The sequence below is a fragment of the Xiphophorus couchianus genome, chromosome 24 (assembly GCF_001444195.1).
Source record: "Xiphophorus couchianus chromosome 24, X_couchianus-1.0, whole genome shotgun sequence".
NCBI lineage: Eukaryota > Metazoa > Chordata > Actinopteri > Cyprinodontiformes > Poeciliidae > Xiphophorus > Xiphophorus couchianus.
This window is the reverse complement of record NC_040251.1, coordinates 5,599,833-5,621,983: the sequence shown is the minus strand read 5'-3', so window position 1 is coordinate 5,621,983 and position 22,151 is coordinate 5,599,833. Positions and strand designations below refer to the sequence as shown.

The window sequence follows — 22,151 nt, the reverse complement described above, 5'->3', positions numbered from 1 at the left end:
AGATCCAGTTTAATATTTCAGAAGCGTTTTAAATAAGTTAGTAAATGTTAAAGTAGCCAGACTCTAATCCAGATTGTCAGATTACCAAACTCCTTGCTGCAACGAGTTGAGTCCTTCATCAGAACCTTCTGCTGACCCGGCCCAGAACCTGCTGACCTGCCGTGACCTCTGACCCTCCTCTCTGCGTCTGATCAGCTGACACACCTGAACGGTCACATTATTGATAACCATTGATCAGTTTTTAGATTTAAAGTTTGGTAAAAAGTGTAAACTGAGGTCAGGCTTCAGAAACCAGAAATGTGGATTTAATCTGATTAACGTTTTTTATTCCTCTTGTCTGGATTCGTGTTTTGGACTCAGAACTTTATCACTGTTTGTTGCTTCCTCTTCCGTTCGTTTGATTCATAAATTATTTCTGATATTTTTCAGGTTTGAATTTTCAGTTTTTCCTGTTTGAATCCTTTGAGCTTCACTGAACATCTTCACACTTATTCCATGTTAGCATCAATTTATTATTATTAAAGTTTATTGAAGACATCAAAGACCGCTCATTGGAGCTGAGCTCTGATTGGTTGTTTCATCCTAATTATAAGAAGAAGAAAAAACACCTGGAGGACCAGAACCAGAACCACGACTTGCTGAGGTGTGTGTTCAGTGAGGTGTGTGTTCTGTGTGTTCTGAGTTCTGTGGTCTCTGGCGCCGTTGGGTCCGTTAGCGCCTCTCAGGCGTTTCGGCCTCAGACCACCAACCGTTTTCTTCTTCTTCTCCCTTTTCCTTTCTTGGCTTTTTCTGTCTGGTTCCGGAAAACCAGAACCTCCTGCGTTGCACAACGTGGGTGGCGGGGGGGCGATGCCTTCACTGTCTGCCTCCAGGCAGGAGAATCTGCCTCTGCTGCCCAGATGGGTCCAAACGGACCAGAACAGAACCAAACACATGACCCCAGCTTCACATGCTTTATTCCACATCATCATCATCATCATCCTCAGAGGAACCGGGTCACAGAACTGGTCCGGTTCAGCACAGCGGGCCAGCCCAGGGCCCTGATTGGTCAGCTCCCTTCCTGCCTGGCCTCTGATTGGCCGATCGTCTCTTCCTGGTCTGGATCCCGTCCTTCCTCAGTGCCAGTGGCCGATGCACCTGCAGGCAGAGGGGTCAAAGGTCACATGTTACACCACTCCAGACTTCTCTGGTCAGAGTTAATTATTTCTGTGTGATAAAAAAACAAAGTTCCCACAAGAATGAACCGGAAAAGATCTGCACCATCGAACCGCCATCTTGGTAGGCAGCGCAGCGCGGAGCTGAACTCTGGACAAGGTTAAAGAGACGAGAACAAAATGGCTGCTGTTGGGTGGACCCGGATGAGACGGAGAATGAAACATGTCCGACGATGTGGACGAGCCGCCGCTGATCTGCTACTGCAGCTCAATGCTAGTGAGCAGGAAGAGTTTATCCAACATGGCCGCTTAACATCAACATTTAAACAGATTTATAAAATATGTACGAACTCTTCATGTGAACAATGAGGTTCTGCTGACTGGCAGATGGAGAACAAGTAGAAACACAGAGGCTATGTGTCCTCTTAGCTAGCAGATAAAAGCTACACTAGCTAGGCCTGTCCGATAAACGATAAATCAATTAATCGTATGATAAATTAAAACTATCGACCTCATTTTAATTATCGGCATTATCGTCTCTTGCTGCCTTTTTCTCTTTCTGTTAATGATACTGAATGAAAAAAGGCTCAACTCCGGTGCTCTCCACTGACCTCTGACCTCATTTCCTTAGTGTAAAGCTCAGTGCAGACGACACGATTGGATTGTCAGCCCATTTTCAAAACCTGACAGATCACACATTAGCCGACAGAAATCCTAGGTATAACGGTTCCATCGGGTTCGGTCCTGCCGTGTGGTGTCCAACAATGGGCACAAAATAATGGCTACAAGTCCAGTGAACTAAATTTAAAACCAGGCATTAATCAATGCTTTACTACAATCTACCTGCAATGCATGTGGCTAGTGTCAGCGTAAAGTCCTGACTGAATGAAAATCATTAGAACCTGTTTACGTCACGTTAACGAAGAACAGCTGAAAAGTTACCGGGTTTATCAACTGCGGTAACAATTTCGCTCCAATTCCTCCTCTTGTCATTTCTATATTCTTTGCATGATGAATAAACATTAATGTTGTTTCCACGTATCATCTCCAATGTCGGCTGGACTTCGGGTTGCCCCGTGTCAGCTGTTTGGGATTCCCCTCCATAATTTCCCCTCAGACAACACGGAGGAGAATCCTCGCTTTCTGATTGGCTGCCTGTCACATTCAACAGGTTGAGTTAAGATCCCAGTTGGGAAAAACCCTGATTTAGATCGGAGCGGCAACAACGATCTACCGTAACACACCACACAATCTTAGAACGACCAACGATCTAAGATTGTTGTATGGGGAAAAATAGGAGCAAAAAATCATGTAGTGTGAACTATTGCATCAGGTAGTCGATGTGCCCATTTTCTCTATTTAAATCTAATTATTACTGAAGGGCAACATAATATACAGACTTCATAATCTTTTGGTTCAATGCAGTATTTATTTCCACTTTGGCTTTATGTTTAGTTTTTTTTTTCAAGTGAGTTTTTTGTTAATGGAGACTGAGAATCCATTTTATTTTTGTTTTTGGTTGTTTAGTTTTTTTTGTTTATCAGTTCCAGTGTTAAATATTCTTTTGAAAATAAAGTGTATCTAACTTTGGCAGGAAATCACATGAATTATTACATCATTTCCATTAAATCAGTGTAAAAAGGTCTTCAAACAATATTATCGTTTATCGCAATAATTTTTGAGACAATTAATCGTTGAGCAAAATTTGCTATCGTGACAGGCCTAGCACTAGCTAAGCTAACAGTCAGCAGTAAAAACTACAGCAAATGTTACTGATATTTATCTTAGTATCACACAGAGAACTCAGAAACTGTAACTGAGTAAAGGCTGTAATGAACTTGTATAAGAGGAGAGCACTAGTTCTAAGCTTGTGGTTTGTTTATTGTTGCCATACCAACTGTCTACCAAGATGGCTGTCAGTACAAAGTTCCAGGAAGTGAGGCGTCACCTGGTGCAGCTTGTAGTAGAGGCCACAGGCGTTGCAGACGGCGTCTCCTGCAGCGTTTCTCCTCCACAAAGACGTGGTTCCCGTCCCGCAGTTGGAGCACTGAGTTCCTTTCCTGGCTGCCGCCTGGAAGCAGGAAGAGACGGAACGCTGAGGACGCCTGAACACAGCGCCCCCTGCTGGCTGGAGGCTGAATTTCCTACAGTCTGGATGAAGCAGCAGCTTCTGACTGGGTCGGTTCTGACCCGGTTCTGACCCGGTTGAGAACCTTGTCACAGTTCCAGCAAGAGGCTCTGGCTCTGCCCCCAGGTGGATCTGTTTCTACGGTAACCAGCAGGCGTGACCTCACCGCTCTCCTCTTGGGCCGCAGCAGCGGCGGGTTCTGCTGTCGCACGCTGCAGGTGGAACACAGGTGCGTTCCTGCTGCCTCCCTCCTCCACAGGAGGGCGCTGTGGGTCCCGCAGCCGAAACACTGGCGGCGCTCTGCAGAGAGACAAGCTGCTCAGGGTTCCACCAATCACAGGCCAGAACAGCCACAGGTAAACACTCACCTGGCTCACTCCAGGCCGGAGACCAGGAAGGACTGAGCAGGTCCCATCCAGGTGGGGAGGGGCGCAGGAAGGCAGGGGGCGGAGCCGGAGCAGGATGCCCATATAAGGAGTAGACAGGAGGCGGGCTGTAGGCGGAGCCCAGTGACAGACAGCTGGCGTCGTCCAATCGGTGAGGCCGTTTGAGGAGCCCGGATTCATCTGAGGCTGACCAGTGAGCTTCAGCGCCGAGCTGCAACAACCAATCAGACGCAACAACATCGTCACACACAAAAATATGCAAGGAAGCTCAGGTCAGGGTCAAAGGTGAGCTGTCAGCGTCAGAAGCATTCGGGGATCTTGGAGCCTATTGAAGACAAACGTTTCCTGACACACAGAGGAACCCCAGCAGGGGGCCTGGCGGATCAGAGGAAGCAACAGGGACCAAAGATGGAGCCCTGAGGAGCCGCAGAGCTGACAGCAGCTCCAGATTGTCCCTGATCGGCTCCTGGATTGACCAGAGGAGAGCAGATTTAATCCCAGCTGCAGGCTGAATCCTGACATGAACTGACTGGGAACCAGTGGAGCTGAACTGGTTCCACTGTGACGAAGAAACAACATGGAAAAGCACAAATAAAAACATTTCACCTGATATCCAGATTATTCTTCCTAAAAACTCTTTGATCCGCTAACAGAAAGCAGAGACTGCAGGTGCTGACCTTCATCCTGAAGCCTGATGACCTCTGACCCCTGGTGGCTGGAGAGCCTGACGACCAATCAGCTGATGGAGTCACACCTGACATCATCTCTGTTCTTCTGAGAGTGAGAGCTCTGTCTGGTCGTAGAGGATCTTTGATGCAACACAGAGGACTGAGGAGCTGCTCCTCGGTCTGCTCCTTCTGAGAGGAGCCAGCGCCCCGCCCACCGCTGGCCCCGCCCACCGCTGGCCCCGCCCACCGCTGGCCCCGCCCACCGCCGGCCCCGCCCACACAACGCTTGTTCTGTGGTTTTTGGTGATGAAACCGGACATGAAGCAACATCATAGATCAGCGCTGAAGCTTCTAGGGTCCAAACAGTCCTGTCTGGTGCTCCGCTTCCACACTGGGAGGACTGGGATTCTCCCAGTGAATCCAACCAGAACCATCATCCTGAGGGAACCAGAAGGTTCTGTTCCAGCTCATTCATACTGGGAGGAAAATGGGAGTGAAGACTTTACTGGCCTTCCCAGTAACACCAGTAACTGGAGGTCATGAAGACCAACCACCGGTTTCCATGGAAACAAGTCAGTTGCACACTTCACAAAGCAGCTGATGCAAAACGAAAAAACCAAACTCAGTACAGTAGTTCAGTTCAGTAGTTCAGTACAGTAGTTCAGTACAGTTCCGTTCAGTAGTTCAGTTCAGTAGTTCAGTTCAGTAGTTCCGTTCAGTAGTTCCGTTCAGTAGTTCAGTTCAGTAGTTCCGTTCAGTAGTTCAGTTCAGTAGTTCAGTTCAGTAGTTCCGTTCAGTAGTTCCGTTCAGTAGTTCAGTTCAGTAGTTCAGTTCAGTAGTTCAGTTCAGTAGTTCAGTTCAGTAGTTCCGTTCAGTAGTTCCGTTCAGTAGTTCCGTTCAGTAGTTCCGTTCAGTAGTTCCGTTCAGTAGTTCCGTTCAGTAGTTCCGTTCAGTAGTTCAGTTCAGTAGTTCAGTTCAGTAGTTCAGTTCAGTAGTTCAGTTCAGTAGTTCAGTTCAGTAGTTCCGTTCAGTAGTTCAGTTCAGTAGTTCAGTTCAGTAGTTCCGTTCAGTAGTTCAGTTCAGTAGTTCAGTTCAGTAGTTCCGTTCAGTAGTTCCGTTCAGTAGTTCAGTTCAGTAGTTCCGTTCAGTAGTTCAGTTCAGTAGTTCAGTTCAGTAGTTCCGTTCAGTAGTTCCGTTCAGTAGTTCAGTTCAGTAGTTCAGTTCAGTAGTTCAGTTCAGTAGTTCCGTTCAGTAGTTCAGTTCAGTAGTTCAGTTCAGTAGTTCCGTTCAGTAGTTCCGTTCAGTAGTTCAGTTCAGTAGTTCCGTTCAGTAGTTCCGTTCAGTAGTTCAGTTCAGTAGTTCAGTTCAGTAGTTCAGTTCAGTAGTTCCGTTCAGTAGTTCCGTTCAGTAGTTCAGTTCAGTAGTTCCGTTCAGTAGTTCAGTTCAGTAGTTCAGTTCAGTAGTTCAGTTCAGTAGTTCAGTTCAGTAGTTCAGTTCAGTAGTTCTCTCCCCTCCTCTCATTTCCAACACTTTGAGTCTTTTCAGAGGCAGGGGGCGTGTGGCCGCAGCAACGCGGGGTCCACCACGCTGTTCTGCAGGGGCAGGTCCACAGAGAAGTCGGTGGGCGGAGCCTGCAGGCGCTGGCGGGGAGGGCGACCCCCCCTCTGAGGGATGGGCAGCTCAGAGTGGTGAGCAGGAAGAGGAGAGGAGAAGAAGAAGGGATGGATGAGAGCCTACAGGAGGAACAACCAATCAGAGATCAGCTCCACTAACGAGCGGTCCGTTAACGAGCCACCTGGACCCCCGAGGCTCACCTGTGTGGCCGAGCAGCGCCGCCTGGACGGGTAGACCAGGAAGCGGCAGAGCAGGTCCACAGCCTGAGGACAGGTGTCAGGGACGATCTCCTCCAATGGGATCGCTGGATTCTCCTTGAAGGTGATTTTATTATAATCTGGCAACTCGACCATTTCCTGGAGGAGAGAAGGCAGAGGTTCTGGTTCTGGTCTCAGTCGGGTACCGACATCGTCCAAAAGATCATCCTCAACCTGAACACGTCTGGAGGAAGTTCCTCAGGGCTCGGTTCCAGTTCCTGCTCCGGTCAGATGAGCGGTTCCGATCATTCCATCTCCAGAACCGCTCACCGTCCACCAGAACCTGAGCCAGAACTCCACCAGAACCCAAAGCTGCCCCAGTGATTCCTTCAACACTCCAAACGTTCTGACTGGACCGACAGAAACAGTCAGTCCATCCAGAACTCCTCAGGTCTAGATCTGATTCTGGAAGCAGACCAGAGGTGAACCCATCAGAACCAGAACCTTCCTGTTTCTGGGTTTAGGTAGAGCCGGGCCTGATACCTGCCTGGTTCTGACCCTGGTTCTGGTTCTAGACAATGTGTGTTCTGCTGAGTGGTGAGGTGCGGTTCTTACAGGCCAGCTCTCCCGGGTCGGCGTCCCCAGAACCCGCAGGACGCAGCAGAGCTGTTCGATGTCGTTTTCCCCGGGAAACAGAGGAGAGGAGTTGAGCAGCTCTCCGAAGATACAGCCCACCGCCCTGAAACCAGAGATCCTGAGACCGGTCCAACAGAACCGCCGCACGGTCAGAACCGCCGCACGGTCCACCAGAACCGCCGCAGAGCCTCTTACCACAGGTCAACTCCCTCATCGTATTTCCGGGCTCCGTACAGCAGCTCTGGGGCTCGGTACCACCTGGAGAGAGGAAACACTTCTGGGTCGGGTCTGCTAAGACGCCATGGCCCACCAGCAGCCCTGTGGGGGCGGAGCCTCGGCTGCTTACCTGGTGGCTACCTGGTGGCTGTAGAGCCTCTCCCCCTGGTCACTGAACAGCCGGGCCAGGCCGAAGTCTGCCACCTTCAGGTGACCCGAGGAACTGATGAGGAGGTTGGCGGGCTTCAGGTCCTGGACAGGAAACACAAGCAGATGGATTCTTTAAACTGGGAACACTGGGAACTTTTCTGATCCTTTTTTTCAGTTTAGAAAATAAATGACATAAAGTCCCATCGGCGCTGACCCGGTGCATGATGGAGTTCTGGTGCAGGAAGGCCACGCCCTTCAGCAGCATCATCATGTAGCCCTTCACCTGCGCCGGGGTCAGAGGTCGCTGGGAGTTCCTGATGACCTCAGAGAGGTCAGAGAGCATGAAGTCAAAGACCAGGACAAAGCCGGTTCCATGAGGGAAGAAATCCTTCAGCTTCACCACCTGAGGAGAACCAGAACCAGAACCATCAGAACCAGAACCAGAACCATCAGAACCAGAACCAGAACCACCACTCACATGCTGGTTGTCCTCGATCTCCTGCAGAGCCTTGATCTCCCTCACTGCCTGGTTCGGGATCCCGTCCTCCAGCTTCCTCAGAGCCACCTTCTTCAGGGCCACTGTCTCTCCTGTCTGACACACAGCAGAGACCTGATGGGCCGGACCAGAACCGGAACCAGAACCGGACCAGAACCAGACTCAAAACAGCCCCAGATACCTCGATGTGTTTGGCCTGGAAGACGATGCCATGAGCTCCTTCTCCGATCCGACCCAGGATGCTGTACTGCTCCATGTCTGCCGGACCGGACCGAACCGAACCGGGGAGGACCGGGGCTCTGTAGTGAAGAACAACCAATCAGAATCAACCTGGGGTCTTCCAGGTGAGCAGCGATGGTGGAAGAACCTCATGCAGAAATGAATCACTTTAAGGAACTCAGAGGTTCTTCTCGTTTCAGCTCGAACCGAATCAGTCGTTCTTTTCACGACGACTCTAACAAAACCCGTTACTATCATTCGGCTGCGGAGAACAAACGGAAAGAAACGCGCATCTGAACAGAAACCCGCTTTGAAGATGACGTGTCGTCATGGTAACGGTGCGGCTAAGCTAGCTGTGCGACAGGAAGAGCTGAGCAAAGACTCACAAACTGACCACTAAACCAGACACGCAGAGGACGTCACCATGGTTACCGAGGCTCTGCGCAGCTAACCTTCTGACGTCACACGGACCTTCCGCTATTGGTCAGAAAACCCAGAAACTCAGTCACGTGACGATGGCAAACCAATCCATCAGCAACAATAGTTTAACTTTTATAGTCAGAGTTAGTAAAGAAAATAAAAATGTAGAAAACTTATATTCTACACAGGGAAGGAGCAGCAGGTTTTTTATGAATATAAACGTATTTCAGGCAACCAGCGTGAAAAAGGCACCATGAGGTATTCAGAACAGAGCGATTTACTGACATCTAGTGACGAGAAAAGATATGACACCCTGGACATTCCTTCTGCTTTGCTCATAAATAGTTCAATCCCCGGTTAACCAAGTGTTACATTTATTTGTAATAGATTCACAAACAGGGGTAAAATTATGACCCCTGTTACTGTGGAGATTTTAACTCCTAGGTAAGTTGCAGTGTTTTTTACAGGGATACCACAAATTTCAGTAACAGCCGTCGAATATAAAGGAAGGATTTCACTTTTCTTTAGATTGACTTTCAATCTTGAAATGCTTGAGAGTTTAGCTGTAACAGACAGAGCTACAGGAATTTCATTAGAATCTCTTAAAAATACTGTTGTATCGTCAGCAAGTTGTGACATTTTTATTTCTTGATCAAATATTTTAATTCCCTGAAATGAGCTCTGTCTGATTAAATCTTTTAGAACAAGCAGGAAAATGTAAGTTGTGGCCGGACAGCCTGGCCAAGCCCTTCATGGATATAAAACCAACTAGATGTGCCGTATAGAAGTTTATAGAAATGTTTTTATCTCTATAAAGTGTCTTAAAGGCTTTAATGAAAAACTTACCAAAGTTAAAAAAAGGACAAATATAAAGTCAAAATAAAGTTGTGACTAACTGTATCAAAAGCCTTTTGATAATCTAATGATTGGATCACCAGGGAAAAGATCTTTATAATCGAATCAGAAATGTTGCATTCATTTCTGATTCGATTATAAATACATGAATCACCAAAGGCCATGAAGCCCTTTGGTGATTCATGTATAAATATCATTTAAACCATAAATTATATTGTTTAGATATCATTTAAACCATTTTCAGTCCTTTAGCTAAAATGGAGGCTAAAATCAACCATTAATAGAAGAGGGGAGGGGGAAAGAAAGGTTAAAAGGCGACTAAATGCTGGTAAAAGATCCCTTGAGGATCAGGAAGAAAGAGTTGAAATAAGAAAGAAAATAATGAAGGAAGATTTTAAAGTTATATTAAAATTTAAGGCTGGACAGGATATGATTGGAGTAAGTCCTATCAGTTTGTCAAATGGATTAAAGAAAGTTATTGGAGATGTAGAACTAGCTAAAGTCTTAAGGGATGGAAACCTATTTATCATTTGTAAAAATGCTGAGCAAAATAATAAGGCCCTAAAATTACAAATGGTGTGTAAAAAAGAAATGCTGGAAAGAAAGGTGGTTGGGGAAGAAAGAGGAGTAAAAGGAGTAAAATCAGGGATTCCTGTAGGAGAAACTTGGAGGAGCTAAAGAAAATAATAAAAGGAGGAGAGATTACAGGCATCAAGCGATTACAGGCTTTTAGGAGTGGGGAGAAAATGGACAGTACATCTACTACTGGATTTCAAAGATAAAGTTCTGCCTGATGAGGTGATGATTGGTTACATGAGCTTTAATGTAAGAGCTTATATTCCACCACCTCTCAGATATTATAAGTGTCAAGGGTTTGGACAAACTGCGAACGTTTGTCAAGGGAAACAGAGACGTGGAGGTGAACAGGTGGAAATAATCCTGTTAAATGTTGTAACTGTGGAGGAAATCAAACTGCAGCATATGCATGGTAAGAAAAGAGGCAGCTGAAATTCAAAAAGTTAAACTGATAAGAGGATTACTGAAGCAGTGAGAGAAATAAAGAATAATGATAATGATCCAAAAACAAATTATGAAAGAGTTGCACACAATAATCAGTGTAATATTACATTAGAAAAATTGATTCCTTTTCTTGCATCTATCATAAACTGCTCAGAACTAGCAAGAACTAAAGCTGAAAAAATAAAAATCACAGTAAAGGCAGCTACAAAGTTTTTTAATGCCAAAGATTTATCTTGGAAAAAATCCATGATGAGCTTAGAGATGAGGAAGGATCATCTGAAGCTTCTCAAATCATCACATAATTCTAATATTACTATGAAACGCTTGCAGTCTAACAGCAAATGGTCAGGAATAATTTAAAGGCTTCATTAATAATCTAAATACAAAACCAGATGTAATATGCATTCAACAATCATGGCTCAAACCATCACTACAGTTTAGTGTTCATGGTTACTCAGTCTTACATAAAGACAGAAGAAATGGGACTGGAGGAGGCGGCCATATTTGTAAAGGGAAACATAACATTTATTCAGCTCCAAATAATATCAGATTTAGAAATTATTGCGGTAGAAATTTGGACAAATGATGAGAATATTAAAATAATAAATTATTACAATCCTTGCAAACAATTAGAAAAGTTAAAACTTGAAACAATCCTAGAGAATTGGAGACGGAAAATAGGTTGGTGTGGGAACTTCAACGCACTTTATGGAGAAATCAAGATGATTATAATGGAGGGATTTTAGAAGATTGAAGAAAAAGAATTGGTAATATTAAATAACGGGGTATTAAGTAACGGGGTATTAAGTAACGGGGTACTAAGTAACGGGGTATTAAGTAACGGGGTACTAAGTAACGGGATACTAAGTAACGGGGTACTAAGTAACGGGGTATTAAGTAACGGGGTACTAAGTAACGGGGTACTAAGTAACGGGGTATTAAGTAACGGGGTACTAAGTAACGGGGTATTAAGTAACGGGGTATTAAGTAACGGGGTATTAAGTAACGGGGTACTAAGTAACGGGGTATTAAGTAACGGGGTACTAAGTAACGGGATACTAAGTAACGGGGTACTAAGTAACGGGGTATTAAGTAACGGGGTACTAAGTAACGGGGTACTAAGTAACGGTGTATTAAGTAACGGGGTATTAAGTAACGGGGTATTAAGTAACGGGGTACTAAGTAACGGGATACTAAGTAACGGGGTACTAAGTAACGGGGTATTAAGTAACGGGGTACTAAGTAACGGGGTACTAAGTAACGGGGTATTAAGTAACGGTGTATTAAGTAACGGGGTATTAAGTAACGGGGTACTAAGTAACGGGGTACAAAGTAACGGGGTACTAAGTAACGGGGTATCAAGTAACGGGGTAATAAGTAACGGGGTACTAAGTAACGGGGTATCAAGTAACGGGGTACTAAGTAACGGGGTATCAAGTAACGGGGTAATAAGTAACGGGTACTAAGTAACGGGGTACAAAGTAACGGGGTACTAAGTACCGGGGTATTAAGTAACGGGGTACTAAGTAACGGGGTATTAAGTAACGGGGTACTAAGTAACGGGGTATTAAGTAACGGGGTATTAAGTAACGGGGTACTAAGTAACGGGGTATTAAGTAACGGGGTACTAAGTAACGGGGTACTAAGTGACGGGGTACTAAGTAACGGGGTATTAAGTGACGGGGTTTTAAGTAACGGGGTATTAAGTAACGGGGTACTAAGTAACGGGGTACTAAGTAACGGGGTACTAAGTGACGGGGTATTAAGTAACGGGGTATTAAGTGACGGGGTATTAAGTAACGAGGTATTAAGTAACGGTGTATTAAGTAACGGGGTATTAAGTAACGGGGTATTAAGTAACGGGGTACTAAGTAACGGGATACTAAGTAACGGGGTACTAAGTAACGGGGTACTAAGTGACGGGGTATTAAGTAACGGGGTATTAAGTAACGGGGTACTAAGTAACGGGGTACTAAGTACCGGGGTATTAAGTAACGGGGTACTAAGTAACGGGGTATCAAGTAACGGGGTACTAAGTAACGGGGTATTAAGTAACGGGGTACTAAGTACCGGGGTATTAAGTAACGGGGTACTAAGTACCGGGGTATTAAGTAACGGGGTACTAAGTAACGGGGTATTAAGTAACGGGGTACTAAGTACCGGGGTATTAAGTAACGGGGTACTAAGTAACGGGGTACTAAGTACCGGGGTATTAAGTAACGGGGTACTAAGTAACGGGGTATCAAGTAACGGGGTACTAAGTAACGGGGTATTAAGTAACGGGGTACTAAGTACCGGGGTATTAAGTAACGGGGTACTAAGTACCGGGGTATTAAGTAACGGGGTACTAAGTACCAGGGTATTAAGTAACGGGGTACTAAGTACCGGGGTATTAAGTAACGGGGTACTAAGTAACGGGATACTAAGTAACGGGGTACTAAGTAACGGGGTACTAAGTGACGGGGTATTAAGTAACGGGGTATTAAGTAACGGGGTACTAAGTACCGGGGTATTAAGTAACGGGGTATTAAGTAACGGGGTATCAAGTAACGGGGTACTAAGTAACGGGGTACTAAGTAACGGGGTACTAAGTACCGGGGTATTAAGTAACGGGGTACTAAGTAACGGGGTATTAAGTAACGGGGTACTAAGTACCGGGGTACTAAGTACCGGGGTATTAAGTAACGGGGTACTAAGTAACGGGGTACTAAGTAACGGGGTACTAAGTAACGGGGTATTAAGTAACGGGGTATTAAGTAACGGGGTACTAAGTAACGGGATACTAAGTAACGGGGTATTAAGTAACGGGGTACTAAGTAACGGGGTATTAAGTAACGGGGTATTAAGTAACGGGGTACTAAGTAACGGGGTACAAAGTAACGGGGTACTAAGTAACGGGGTACTAAGTAACGGGGTATCAAGTAACGGGGTACTAAGTAACGGGGTATTAAGTAACGGGGTACTAAGTAACGGGGTACTAAGTAACGGGGTATTAAGTAACGGGGTACTAAGTAACGGGGTATTAAGTAACGGGGTATTGAGTAACGGGGTACTAAGTAACGGGGTATTAAGTAACGGGGTACAAAGTAACGGGGTATTAAGTAACGGGGTACTAAGTAACGGGGTATTAAGTAACGGGGTATTAAGTAACGGGGTACTAAGTAACAGGGTACTAAGTAACGGCGTACTAAGTAACGGGGTATTAAGTAACGGGGTACTAAGTAACGGGGTATTAAGTAACGGGGTATAGAGTAACGGGGTACTAAGTAACGGGGTATTAAGTAACGGGGTACAAAGTAACGGGGTATTAAGTAACGGGGTATTAAGTAACAGGGTATTAAGTAACGGGGTACTAAGTAACGGGGTATTAAGTAACGGGGTATTAAGTAACGGGGTACTAAGTAACGGGGTATTAAGTAACGGGGTGGGCAGTTGGGTGGACTTGGTAAGAGGTAAGGAATCGGTTATTGATCTGACCTTAGATTCTTAATCTTTAGCTGATATTTGCAGCTGGACAGTTTAAAGAAAACATAATAAATTTATTATGATCCAATTTCTGTCAGCATAGGAATAGAAACAGAAGAAAACCAAACTGGGATAGTTTTAAAGTGATGAGAGGGGTTAATATGAAAAATGTAGATACAAATAAATCGATAAATGAATTAAATTCAGAAATTAGTAAATGTATTATTAATACATTTACAGACAGAATGAAGTTCATCCTCCATGTATTACGCTGCAACCTAGTCAAGAAAAAAAAGAAACAAATGAATAGTTTTGGATGGATAATAATAAATAAAGTAAAAGATGTAAGAATAGATAACTTTCTAATTAGTCTTGTGGTTTTTATTCCTGTTATTCTATCATGGATCTTTGGACTGAAGTTGATTTAAACTTACAGTTAGAAAAAATGGAGGTGGAAAGTTATATAAAAAGAGAATATTCAGAGTATATACAAATATATACAGATGCTTCTAAAATGTTAAATGATAGAGTAGGTGTATCATTTGTAATTCCAGATTTAAATATTATGAGAAATAAAATAATAACAGATACAAAATTGACAGTGTAGGTGAATTAATGGCTATTTTAATGACTTTAGAGTGGACTGAGGAAACTAGAGAGAGGGAGGTTTTAATTTGTTCAGATTCAATAAGTATTAATAAATATTCTAGAGTTCAATTCAGAATCAAGGCAAGATATTATAATGGATATAAGTCACTCAATATTTAGGATTAAAAATGATGTTTCTCATGTTAAACTAGTTTGGATTCCTGCCCACATTGGTGTGGTAGGAAATGAGTTGGCTGATAGTTTTACTAAGAGTGCTGCAAAAAAGAATATTGTTGATTTAAATATTAAAATAAGTAAAAATCAGGTAAAGTATATTATTAAAATGTATATCAAGAAGAAATGGTAAGAACAGTGGGATAGAGGAGGCAATGCTAGGTTTTATTATAGTATCCAAAAAAGTTGGGGAATTTAGGAAAAGTCATAGAATCAAAAAAGAAGATGTTATATCTAGAATAAGTTGGACTTTCAGGATTAAATAATACTCTTAAAATAATTAATAAACATAATACAGTCCAGCATATTTGTTTTTTAGAATGTAATAAATGTGTTCAGGAAAGAAAGGTGTTACTTAGAGATTTCAGTAGAAGTAAAAATAAATGAGATATTAGGGAATAGTTTCAGAGATCATCTGCAGTGTTTTTAGTTTCCTAGCAGAACGGGAATCACGGGGAGATTTTAACAGCTACACGGCTGATCCACACTCCAATCCAGAAGGTGGCGGTACCGCAAATACAAGTTGTTTGCCAACCACCATTAAAAAACGAGAAGAAGAAGAAGAAGTTAGCAGCATGCTAGCTGTGCTAACAGGAGGGTTCGGGTTCTAGAAGTCCTCTTCGGGATCAGAGAATTTCATCTGGATATGCTCGGGCGTTCCAGAACTGGAACCGGAACCGGAACATGATGGCTCGTCCTGCTGGTTCTGCCGGCGGTCTGGACCAGAAGGTTCTGCAGTATGAAGCTTTCATCAACGACGTTCTGAGGAGAGACCTGCGGTAAGCCTGACCCGATCTTACTAACTAGACAGAAACAGGTTTGGTTCATTCCGAATCCAAACCGAACCAAACCGGAAGTTAGGTTGAACTGATTTAAAGAAGAAGCTGAGTTTCTGAGCAGAATCGGGTCAACTGAAGGTTCTGTAGGTTCTACCTGGCAGACGTGGATCGGAACCAGAAGGAAATGGAGACGCGGTGAGAGGAACCAGGTTAGTTTCTAGTCGGATATTCGCGCTCCGCGGAGCAAGCGGCGTCTAGCTCCAGGTTGATCCGGTTTATGAACGCTAATTTCGGCCAGCCGTTCTCTCCCGCTCCCTGCCTGGCGCTCGGAGGTTCAGTTAGGGACCTTCTACAAATTTCCGAACCAAACATGAGCATCTACTGTATGTACATAGATTTCTTGCCTTGTGACTATTTTTATTCTATTTCACCCTTTTTATTTCTTGTCAGTGGGTCATATGTGATGTAAACTATTAAAAACCAAGTGTATTTTTAAATATAAAGTTATGTAAAAATGTAAAGTAAAATGCAGAGCATCGTCTCTCCAGTCTAGTAGAATAATTTCACACTGATTTTATGTCACCGGGTCACATGAGTTGGACGCTATTGAAGAAAAAATATTAAAATTATTTTAAAGATTGAGTATGACTTAAAAATTCGATGGAGAGCAAAGGGTCTCCTGTGACAGCATGAATGACCACTTTCTGTGTCAGTTGGTCACAAGGCCAGAAATCCACAGTGATGGTCAAACAACTAGAATATCATGAAGTTAAATCAGTTATTCCAATCACAAAGAGAAACTTGCATATTATTTTCATTTATTACTCATAGACTGATATATTTAAAATGTTTTTTCTTTTAATGTTGATAATTAGAACTGACAACTAATGAAAACCCAAATTCAGTATCTCAGAAAGTTAGAGTATCACTGAAGACCAAAACAAAACAAGATTTTTAGAAATCTTGGCCAATAGGAAGGAGTGATGATGTTCAGCTCTCAGTGCTGAGTTCTTCCTTCTGCCTGGTTCACTGCAGCCATGCGGCGCGGCGTCCGTCGGCCAGGCGGCGTCCGTCGGCCAGGCGGCGTCCGTCGGCCAGGCGGCGTCCGTCAGTCTGCAGCGAGTCGTCCGTCGGCCAGGCGGCGTCCGTCAGCCAGGCGGCGTCCATCGGCCAGGCGGTGAGGCGTCCGTCGGCCAGGCGGCGTCCGTCAGTCTGCAGCGAGTCGTCCGTCGGCCAGGCGGCGTCCATCGGCCAGGCGGTGAGGCGTCCGTCGGCCAGGCGGCGTCCGTCAGTCTGCGGCGAGGCGTCCGTCGGCCAGGCGGCGTCCGTCAGTCTGCAGCGAGTCGTCCGTCGGCCAGGCGGCGTCCGTCAGCCAGGCGGCGTCCATCGGCCAGGCGGTGAGGCGTCCGTCGGCCAGGCGGCGTCCATCGGCCAGGCGGTGAGGCGTCCGTCGGCCAGGCGGCGTCCGTCAGTCTGCAGCGAGTCGTCCGTCGGCCAGGCGGCGTCCATCGGCCAGGCGGCGTCCATCGGCCAGGCGGTGAGGCGTCCGTCGGCCAGGCGGCGTCCATCGGCCAGGCGGTGAGGCGTCCGTCGGCCAGGCGGCGTCCGTCAGTCTGCAGCGAGTCGTCCGTCGGCCAGGCGGCGTCCATCGGCCAGGCGGCGTCCATCGGCCAGGCGGTGAGGCGTCCGTCGGCCAGGCGGCGTCCATCGGCCAGGCGGTGAGGCGTCCGTCGGCCAGGCGGCGTCCGTCAGTCTGCAGCGAGTCGTCCGTCGGCCAGGCGGCGTCCATCGGCCAGGCGGCGTCCATCGGCCAGGCGGTGAGGCGTCCGTCGGCCAGGCGGCGTCCGTCAGTCTGCGGCGAGGCGTCCGTCGGCCAGGCGGCGTCCGTCGGTCTGCGGCGCGACGTCCGTCGGCCAGGCGGCGTCCGTCGGCCAGGCGGCGTCCGTCAGTCTGCGGCGAGTCGTCCGTCGGCCAGGCGGCGTCCATCGGCCAGGCGGTGAGGCGTCCGTCGGCCAGGCGGCGTCCGTCAGTCTGCGGCGAGGCGTCCGTCGGCCAGGCGGCGTCCGTCGGCCAGGCGGTGAGGCGTCCGTCGGCCAGGCGGCGTCCGTCAGTCTGCGGCGAGGCGTCCGTCGGCCAGGCGGCGTCCGTCAGTCTGCGGCGCGGCGTCCGTCGGCCAGGCGGCGTCCGTCAGTCTGCGGTGAGGCGTCCGTCAGTCTGCGGCGAGGCGTCCGTCGGCCAGGCGGCGTCCGTCAGTCTGCGGTGAGGCGTCCGTCGGCCAGGCGGCATCCATCGGCCAGGCGGTGAGGCGTCCGTCGGCCAGGCGGCGTCCGTCAGTCTGCGGCGCGGCGTCCGTCGGCCAGGCGTCGTCCGTCAGTCTGCGGTGAGGCGTCCGTCAGGCTGCGGCGAGGCGTCCGTCGGCCAGGCGGCGTCCATCGGCCAGGCGGTGAGGCGTCCGTCGGCCAGGCGGCGTCCGTCAGTCTGCGGCGAGGCGTCCGTCGGCCAGGCGGCGTCCGTCAGTCTGCGGCGCGGCGTCCGTCGGCCAGGCGGCGTCCGTCAGTCTGCGGTGAGGCGTCCGTCAGTCTGCGGCGAGGCGTCCGTCGGCCAGGCGGCGTCCGTCAGTCTGCGGTGAGGCGTCCGTCGGCCAGGCGGCATCCATCGGCCAGGCGGTGAGGCGTCCGTCGGCCAGGCGGCGTCCGTCAGTCTGCGGCGCGGCGTCCGTCGGCCAGGCGTCGTCCGTCAGTCTGCGGTGAGGCGTCCGTCAGGCTGCGGCGAGGCGTCCGTCGGCCAGGCGGTGTCCATCGGCCAGGCGGTGAGGCGTCCGTCGGCCAGGCGTCGTCCGTCAGTCTGCGGCGAGGCGTCCGTCAGCCAGGCGGCGTCCGTCAGTCTGCGGTGAGGCGTCCGTCAGGCTGCGGCGAGGCGTCCGTCAGCCAGGCGGTGTCCATCGGCCAGGCGGTGAGGCGTCCGTCGGCCAGGCGGCGTCCATCGGCCAGGCGGCGTCCGTCAGTCTGCGGCGAGGCGTCCGTCGGCCAGGCGGCGAGGCGTCCAGGCGGTGAGGCGTCCAGGCGGTGAGGCGTCCAGGCGGCGAGGCGTCCAGGCGGCGAGGCGTCCAGGCGGTGAGGCGTCCAGGCGGTGAGGCGTCCAGGCGGTGAGGCGTCCAGGCGGTGAGGCGTCCAGGCGGTGAGGCGTCCAGGCGGTGAGGCGTCCAGGCGGTGAGGCGTTCCTCTGCTTGTGGCCTTCAGCTCTAATGAAACGTCGGTCTGGTGCATCACCAGTTTCCACCACGGACCTTAAACCAGGTTCTGGACTCTGTGTTCTGGAGTAAAGTCCTGCTGAAAAATTAAATCTGCATCTCTATAAAGTTGGTCAGCAGCAGGAAGTGCTGGTAGGTGCATTGACCTTTGACCTCACAAATCACAGTGGACCAACAGCAGCAGACGACATGGCACCAAACTATGGTTGACTGTGGAAACTTTGACTAGACCTCAAGCAACATGGATTCTGCTGCTCTGCTCTTCCTCCAGACTCTGAGAGGAAATAAAAATTCACTTCAACCAGAGAACAGAGCAGTTTGTGTTCAGTCCAGGTGAGACGTTTGTGTCTCACCTGGTTCTGGTTCAGGTCTGACGTGAGGAATGTTTGTTTCCTGATCCTCTCCAGGACGGTTTTCCTGATTGTTCATTTGTTTCCACCTCAGGGTTTCCTTCCCTTCACCTCAGTGTCTGAACTCTGAACTCTGAACTCTGAACTCTGAACGGCTTCTTAAGCAAAGGTCGTCTTCTGGACGGCCGTCAGGTCAGCGGTCATGTGACCTGCAGATCTGAACTGAGAGACAATTTAAAGCATCTGCAGGTTTTAATAGAAACATCCACACTAATCAGGTGATTATCTGATTAGTGTGGAGCACCAGAGATTTTCAATATTGAATCTTTCCACAATATTCTAATTTTGTGAGACACTGAATTTGTAGTTTTCATTAGTTATGAGTTATAATCATCAACACTAAAAGAAAAAAACATTGAAATATATCAGTCTGTGTGTAATGAATGAATATAATTTACAAATTTCACTTTTTGAATGGAATTACTGATTTAAATCAGCATTTGGATGATATTTGGACCAGAACCTGCTGACGGTCCCTAACTGGACCTCTGAGCTCCTGGCAGGCAGCGGACCGAACGGCTGGCGCTGGACGCCGCTGACTCCATGGCGAACATCCGACTGGACACCCAGCTGACTGCGGTGTGAGACGGACCGAGGAGCTCCGGAGGTCCGGTTCGGTCCAAGTCCTCAGTCCTGAACCGGGCGTCCTGCGGCTCCACCATGACGGTTCCAGATGTTCTCTGGTCTCTCAGAGCTTCATGCTGCCAGAGGGAGCAGAAGGTTCCGTCCGGAACCGGTCCAGAACCTCTCTGGTTCTGCTCAGAATGTCAGCTGATGTTTGGGATCTGGATCTGGTTGAAGATCGGCTCGACCTGGACCGGAACCATCAGAACCGTCTGAGCGGACCCGGACCATCAGAACACTTTCTCCATTTGTAATCGATTTCTGGACTACAATGAAAACTGTTCCCGTCCTCCAGAACCCGGTACCAGAACCATGTCTGCAGGTCAAGATGGAGGAAGTCTTGGTTCTGCTGGACACAGGGATTCTGACCCGGTTCTGGTGTTGTGGTGTTTGCAGGGCGGTGTTAGAGCAGAGGGATCGTCTCTATGAGAAGATGTCTCACTACCTGCAGCTGAAGAACGCCATCCAGAGTCTGGAGGTAGCTGCACAGATTCTCCATCCAGACAGAGGTCTCACTCTGCCACTGCTTTCCTTTCTCCCTCATTTCTCCAGCAGGGGGCGCTGTGACCTCAGCAGCTTTCAGGAGTTGGATTATAATCCCAGGAGATGAAATGAAAGTATAACCTGAAATCAGAAGCTGCCTCTTAGTTTCATTTTTATTCATTTGGATAAACATGAAAAACAACCAATCAGCTCCTGATCGTCATTTCTCAGGATTATTGATCTTCAGTCTGGACAGCTGATCAAACAAAGAGCCGGAGCTTATTTTCAGATTGGATAAAGAAATATTCTGGATTTTTACCATTTCTACATTTAATTTATTTTGGGATTAAAAATAATCTTTTATTATTTTACTCCAAAGGATAATTGTACATTTTTTCTCACATCTTTTCAGTTTTTAAAGATTTAATTCACATTTACACCTCGGGCACCTTTCATTTTGATTTGAATTTCTTCCATATTTTATTTGTAAGTTAGTTTCATATTGTGTGGCTGTAGTTGGCGTCTCTGACGTCACGGTGATGTCACGGTGTGTTCCTGCAGGAGGCGGGGCCTCAGCGGCTGAAGGCAGACGTGGATCTGGGCTGCAGCTTCTTCGTTCAGGCCCGAGTGTAAGCCCCGCCCCTTCCCGTGGCCATGTGACCCGGACGGCGCCAGGCGTTTATGATCCAGACTCCGGTTCCGGTTCTGACTGGCTCGTCTCCTCTCCTCAGGGACAATCCGTCCAGGATTCTGGTGTTGGTCGGGTTCGGGTTCTTCGTGGAGATGAGCCACCAGGAGGCGCTGCGCTTCATCGACAAGAAGACCAATCAGCTGACGCTGTACGCTCGCTGTCGCCATGGCGACAGCAATAGAGGATATTTTGGAAATTTTACTTCTTGAAACTGATTTTAACATTTTATTGATTTCTGTTTTTACTTTGTCTCAAATTATTCAAGTTCGAAAAGTTCAAAGTATAATTTCTCCAGATGTAAATTTTATTTTAGAAATGGAAAAATTTCCCTGTGATTTTTATGCTTTAGCAAGATTTTTTTTATTTTCAGATTTTAAAATATTTTTCATATCAAATACTAAAATATTGTCTAAACATATAAAATGTAAAAAATTCAACTTTGATTTTATTTATATACTTAAATTTGAGCAATTTATCAGCGTTTTTAAAACATCTTTTTCATTTTGTTTAAAATAGTAATATTTCTGTAGAACATTTTGATATTAATTTTAAAAATTGAAGAAAAAAATCAGCTGAAGCGTGAGACAAAATGTTTAATCTAGAATATTTTTCTGTTTTTCTCCATATCAAACATAAATATTGGAGATTTTTTACAATATTAGCCCAAGTTAAAGCAAATTGATATGATAAATTGTTGTATTTTGTCCTGAATATTCAGCAACATATAAATGTCAGATTTCTACAAGTTCAGTCAGGTTAGCTCGACGCTAACAGGATCCACTTGTGGACCAGATGAGAGATGCTAGTCATGCTAATGATGTATGCTAGCTATGCTAATGAGAGATGCTAGTCATGCTAACTGTGTTTGCTTGCAGCTTCACTGAGCAGCTCACCAAGGACGCCGCCAAAATAAAAGCCCATATCCGCATGGTCTTGGAGGTCAGTTCATCTGCAGAACTGGACCGGTTCTGATCACAGTCTGACCCAGAGGACCGTTGGGTCTTAAATCAGTCCCAGTAGAACCAGTTTGTCTCTGGGCAAATCTGATTGGCTGCTCTCTTCTTCTTCTTCTGTCCAGGGTCTGCGGGAGCTGCAGGGGTTGGAGGAGCTTCCAGACGTCTGCAGGAAGTCTGCTGCTGCTGCTCAGCTCTGATTGGACGATGAGGAGGAAGAAGAGGAGGAGCCTCTTCATCAGGAGGCAAATGATCTCCAACTGGACACACAGTGGAACCAACTTCTTCTTAGACGTGAACGGAAACGTTGATGACATCTACTTCCTGTTGCTGCTCAAACAGGAAGTCCTCCACATCACTGAGACATTTCAAAATAAAATGTCAGGAAGTGGTTTTGTCTGGTAAACAGAGAATCAGCTGAACTGAAGCTGAAGAAACAAACATGAACAAGTTCTCGTCTTTTTGCTGTTTGTTGTGTTTTTTTTATTGTAAATTTAATAAAGAATTTGAGAATA

The 22,151-nt window shown here is 47.1% G+C and overlaps 3 protein-coding genes and 1 long non-coding RNA gene across 10 annotated transcripts; 2 read left to right on the top strand and 2 right to left on the bottom strand.

The window, feature by feature from the left end:
• Positions 1-938: 938 nt before the first annotated feature.
• LOC114140706 (endothelial transcription factor GATA-2-like) lies at positions 939-5,084 on the bottom strand. Of its 3 annotated transcripts, none has more exons than XM_028010815.1 (5): positions 4,346-5,084; positions 3,651-3,879; positions 3,356-3,582; positions 3,103-3,225; positions 939-1,137 (listed from the first exon to the last, which is right to left on the bottom strand). In XM_028010815.1, exons 1-5 carry the CDS (start codon positions 4,667-4,669, stop codon positions 1,015-1,017), a joined length of 1,026 nt encoding a protein of 341 aa, XP_027866616.1. In that variant the 5' UTR covers positions 4,670-5,084; the 3' UTR covers positions 939-1,014. The 3 variants fall into 3 exon arrangements, with proteins under 3 accessions (XP_027866616.1, XP_027866617.1, XP_027866618.1); XM_028010816.1 differs by having other exon boundaries at positions 3,368-3,582; XM_028010817.1 differs by having other exon boundaries at positions 3,449-3,582; positions 4,346-5,082.
• A 632-nt stretch (positions 5,085-5,716) lies between these two features.
• Positions 5,717-9,766, bottom strand: cdk20 (cyclin dependent kinase 20). Of its 2 annotated transcripts, XM_028011165.1 has the most exons (8): positions 7,827-9,746; positions 7,628-7,741; positions 7,364-7,552; positions 7,130-7,251; positions 6,979-7,041; positions 6,763-6,886; positions 6,151-6,306; positions 5,717-6,069 (listed from the first exon to the last, which is right to left on the bottom strand). In XM_028011165.1, the coding sequence occupies exons 1-8, from the start codon at positions 7,899-7,901 to the stop codon at positions 5,878-5,880; spliced, it is 1,035 nt and encodes a 344-aa protein (XP_027866966.1). In that variant the 5' UTR covers positions 7,902-9,746; the 3' UTR covers positions 5,717-5,877. The 2 variants fall into 2 exon arrangements, 1 of the variants encoding a protein (XP_027866966.1); XR_003594713.1 differs by lacking the exon at positions 5,717-6,069 and having other exon boundaries at positions 6,173-6,306; positions 6,382-6,886; positions 7,827-9,766.
• Positions 9,767-14,770: 5,004 nt separating this feature from the next.
• Positions 14,771-22,151, top strand: uxt (ubiquitously-expressed, prefoldin-like chaperone). Of its 4 annotated transcripts, none has more exons than XM_028011167.1 (6): positions 14,771-15,225; positions 19,346-19,810; positions 19,906-19,987; positions 20,554-20,621; positions 20,724-20,831; positions 21,762-22,151. In XM_028011167.1, exons 3-6 carry the CDS (start codon positions 19,943-19,945, stop codon positions 22,039-22,041), a joined length of 501 nt encoding a protein of 166 aa, XP_027866968.1. In that variant the 5' UTR covers positions 14,771-15,225; positions 19,346-19,810; positions 19,906-19,942; the 3' UTR covers positions 22,042-22,151. The 4 variants fall into 4 exon arrangements, with proteins under 4 accessions (XP_027866968.1, XP_027866967.1, XP_027866970.1 ...); XM_028011169.1 differs by lacking the exon at positions 19,346-19,810 and adding an exon at positions 21,559-21,622 and having other exon boundaries at positions 14,781-15,225; positions 21,762-21,993; XM_028011168.1 differs by lacking the exon at positions 14,771-15,225 and adding an exon at positions 15,240-15,434.
• Positions 18,438-19,238, top strand: LOC114140880 (uncharacterized). Its single transcript, XR_003594714.1, has 2 exons — positions 18,438-18,808; positions 18,920-19,238. It is a non-coding gene; the product is annotated as an uncharacterized LOC114140880 (long non-coding RNA).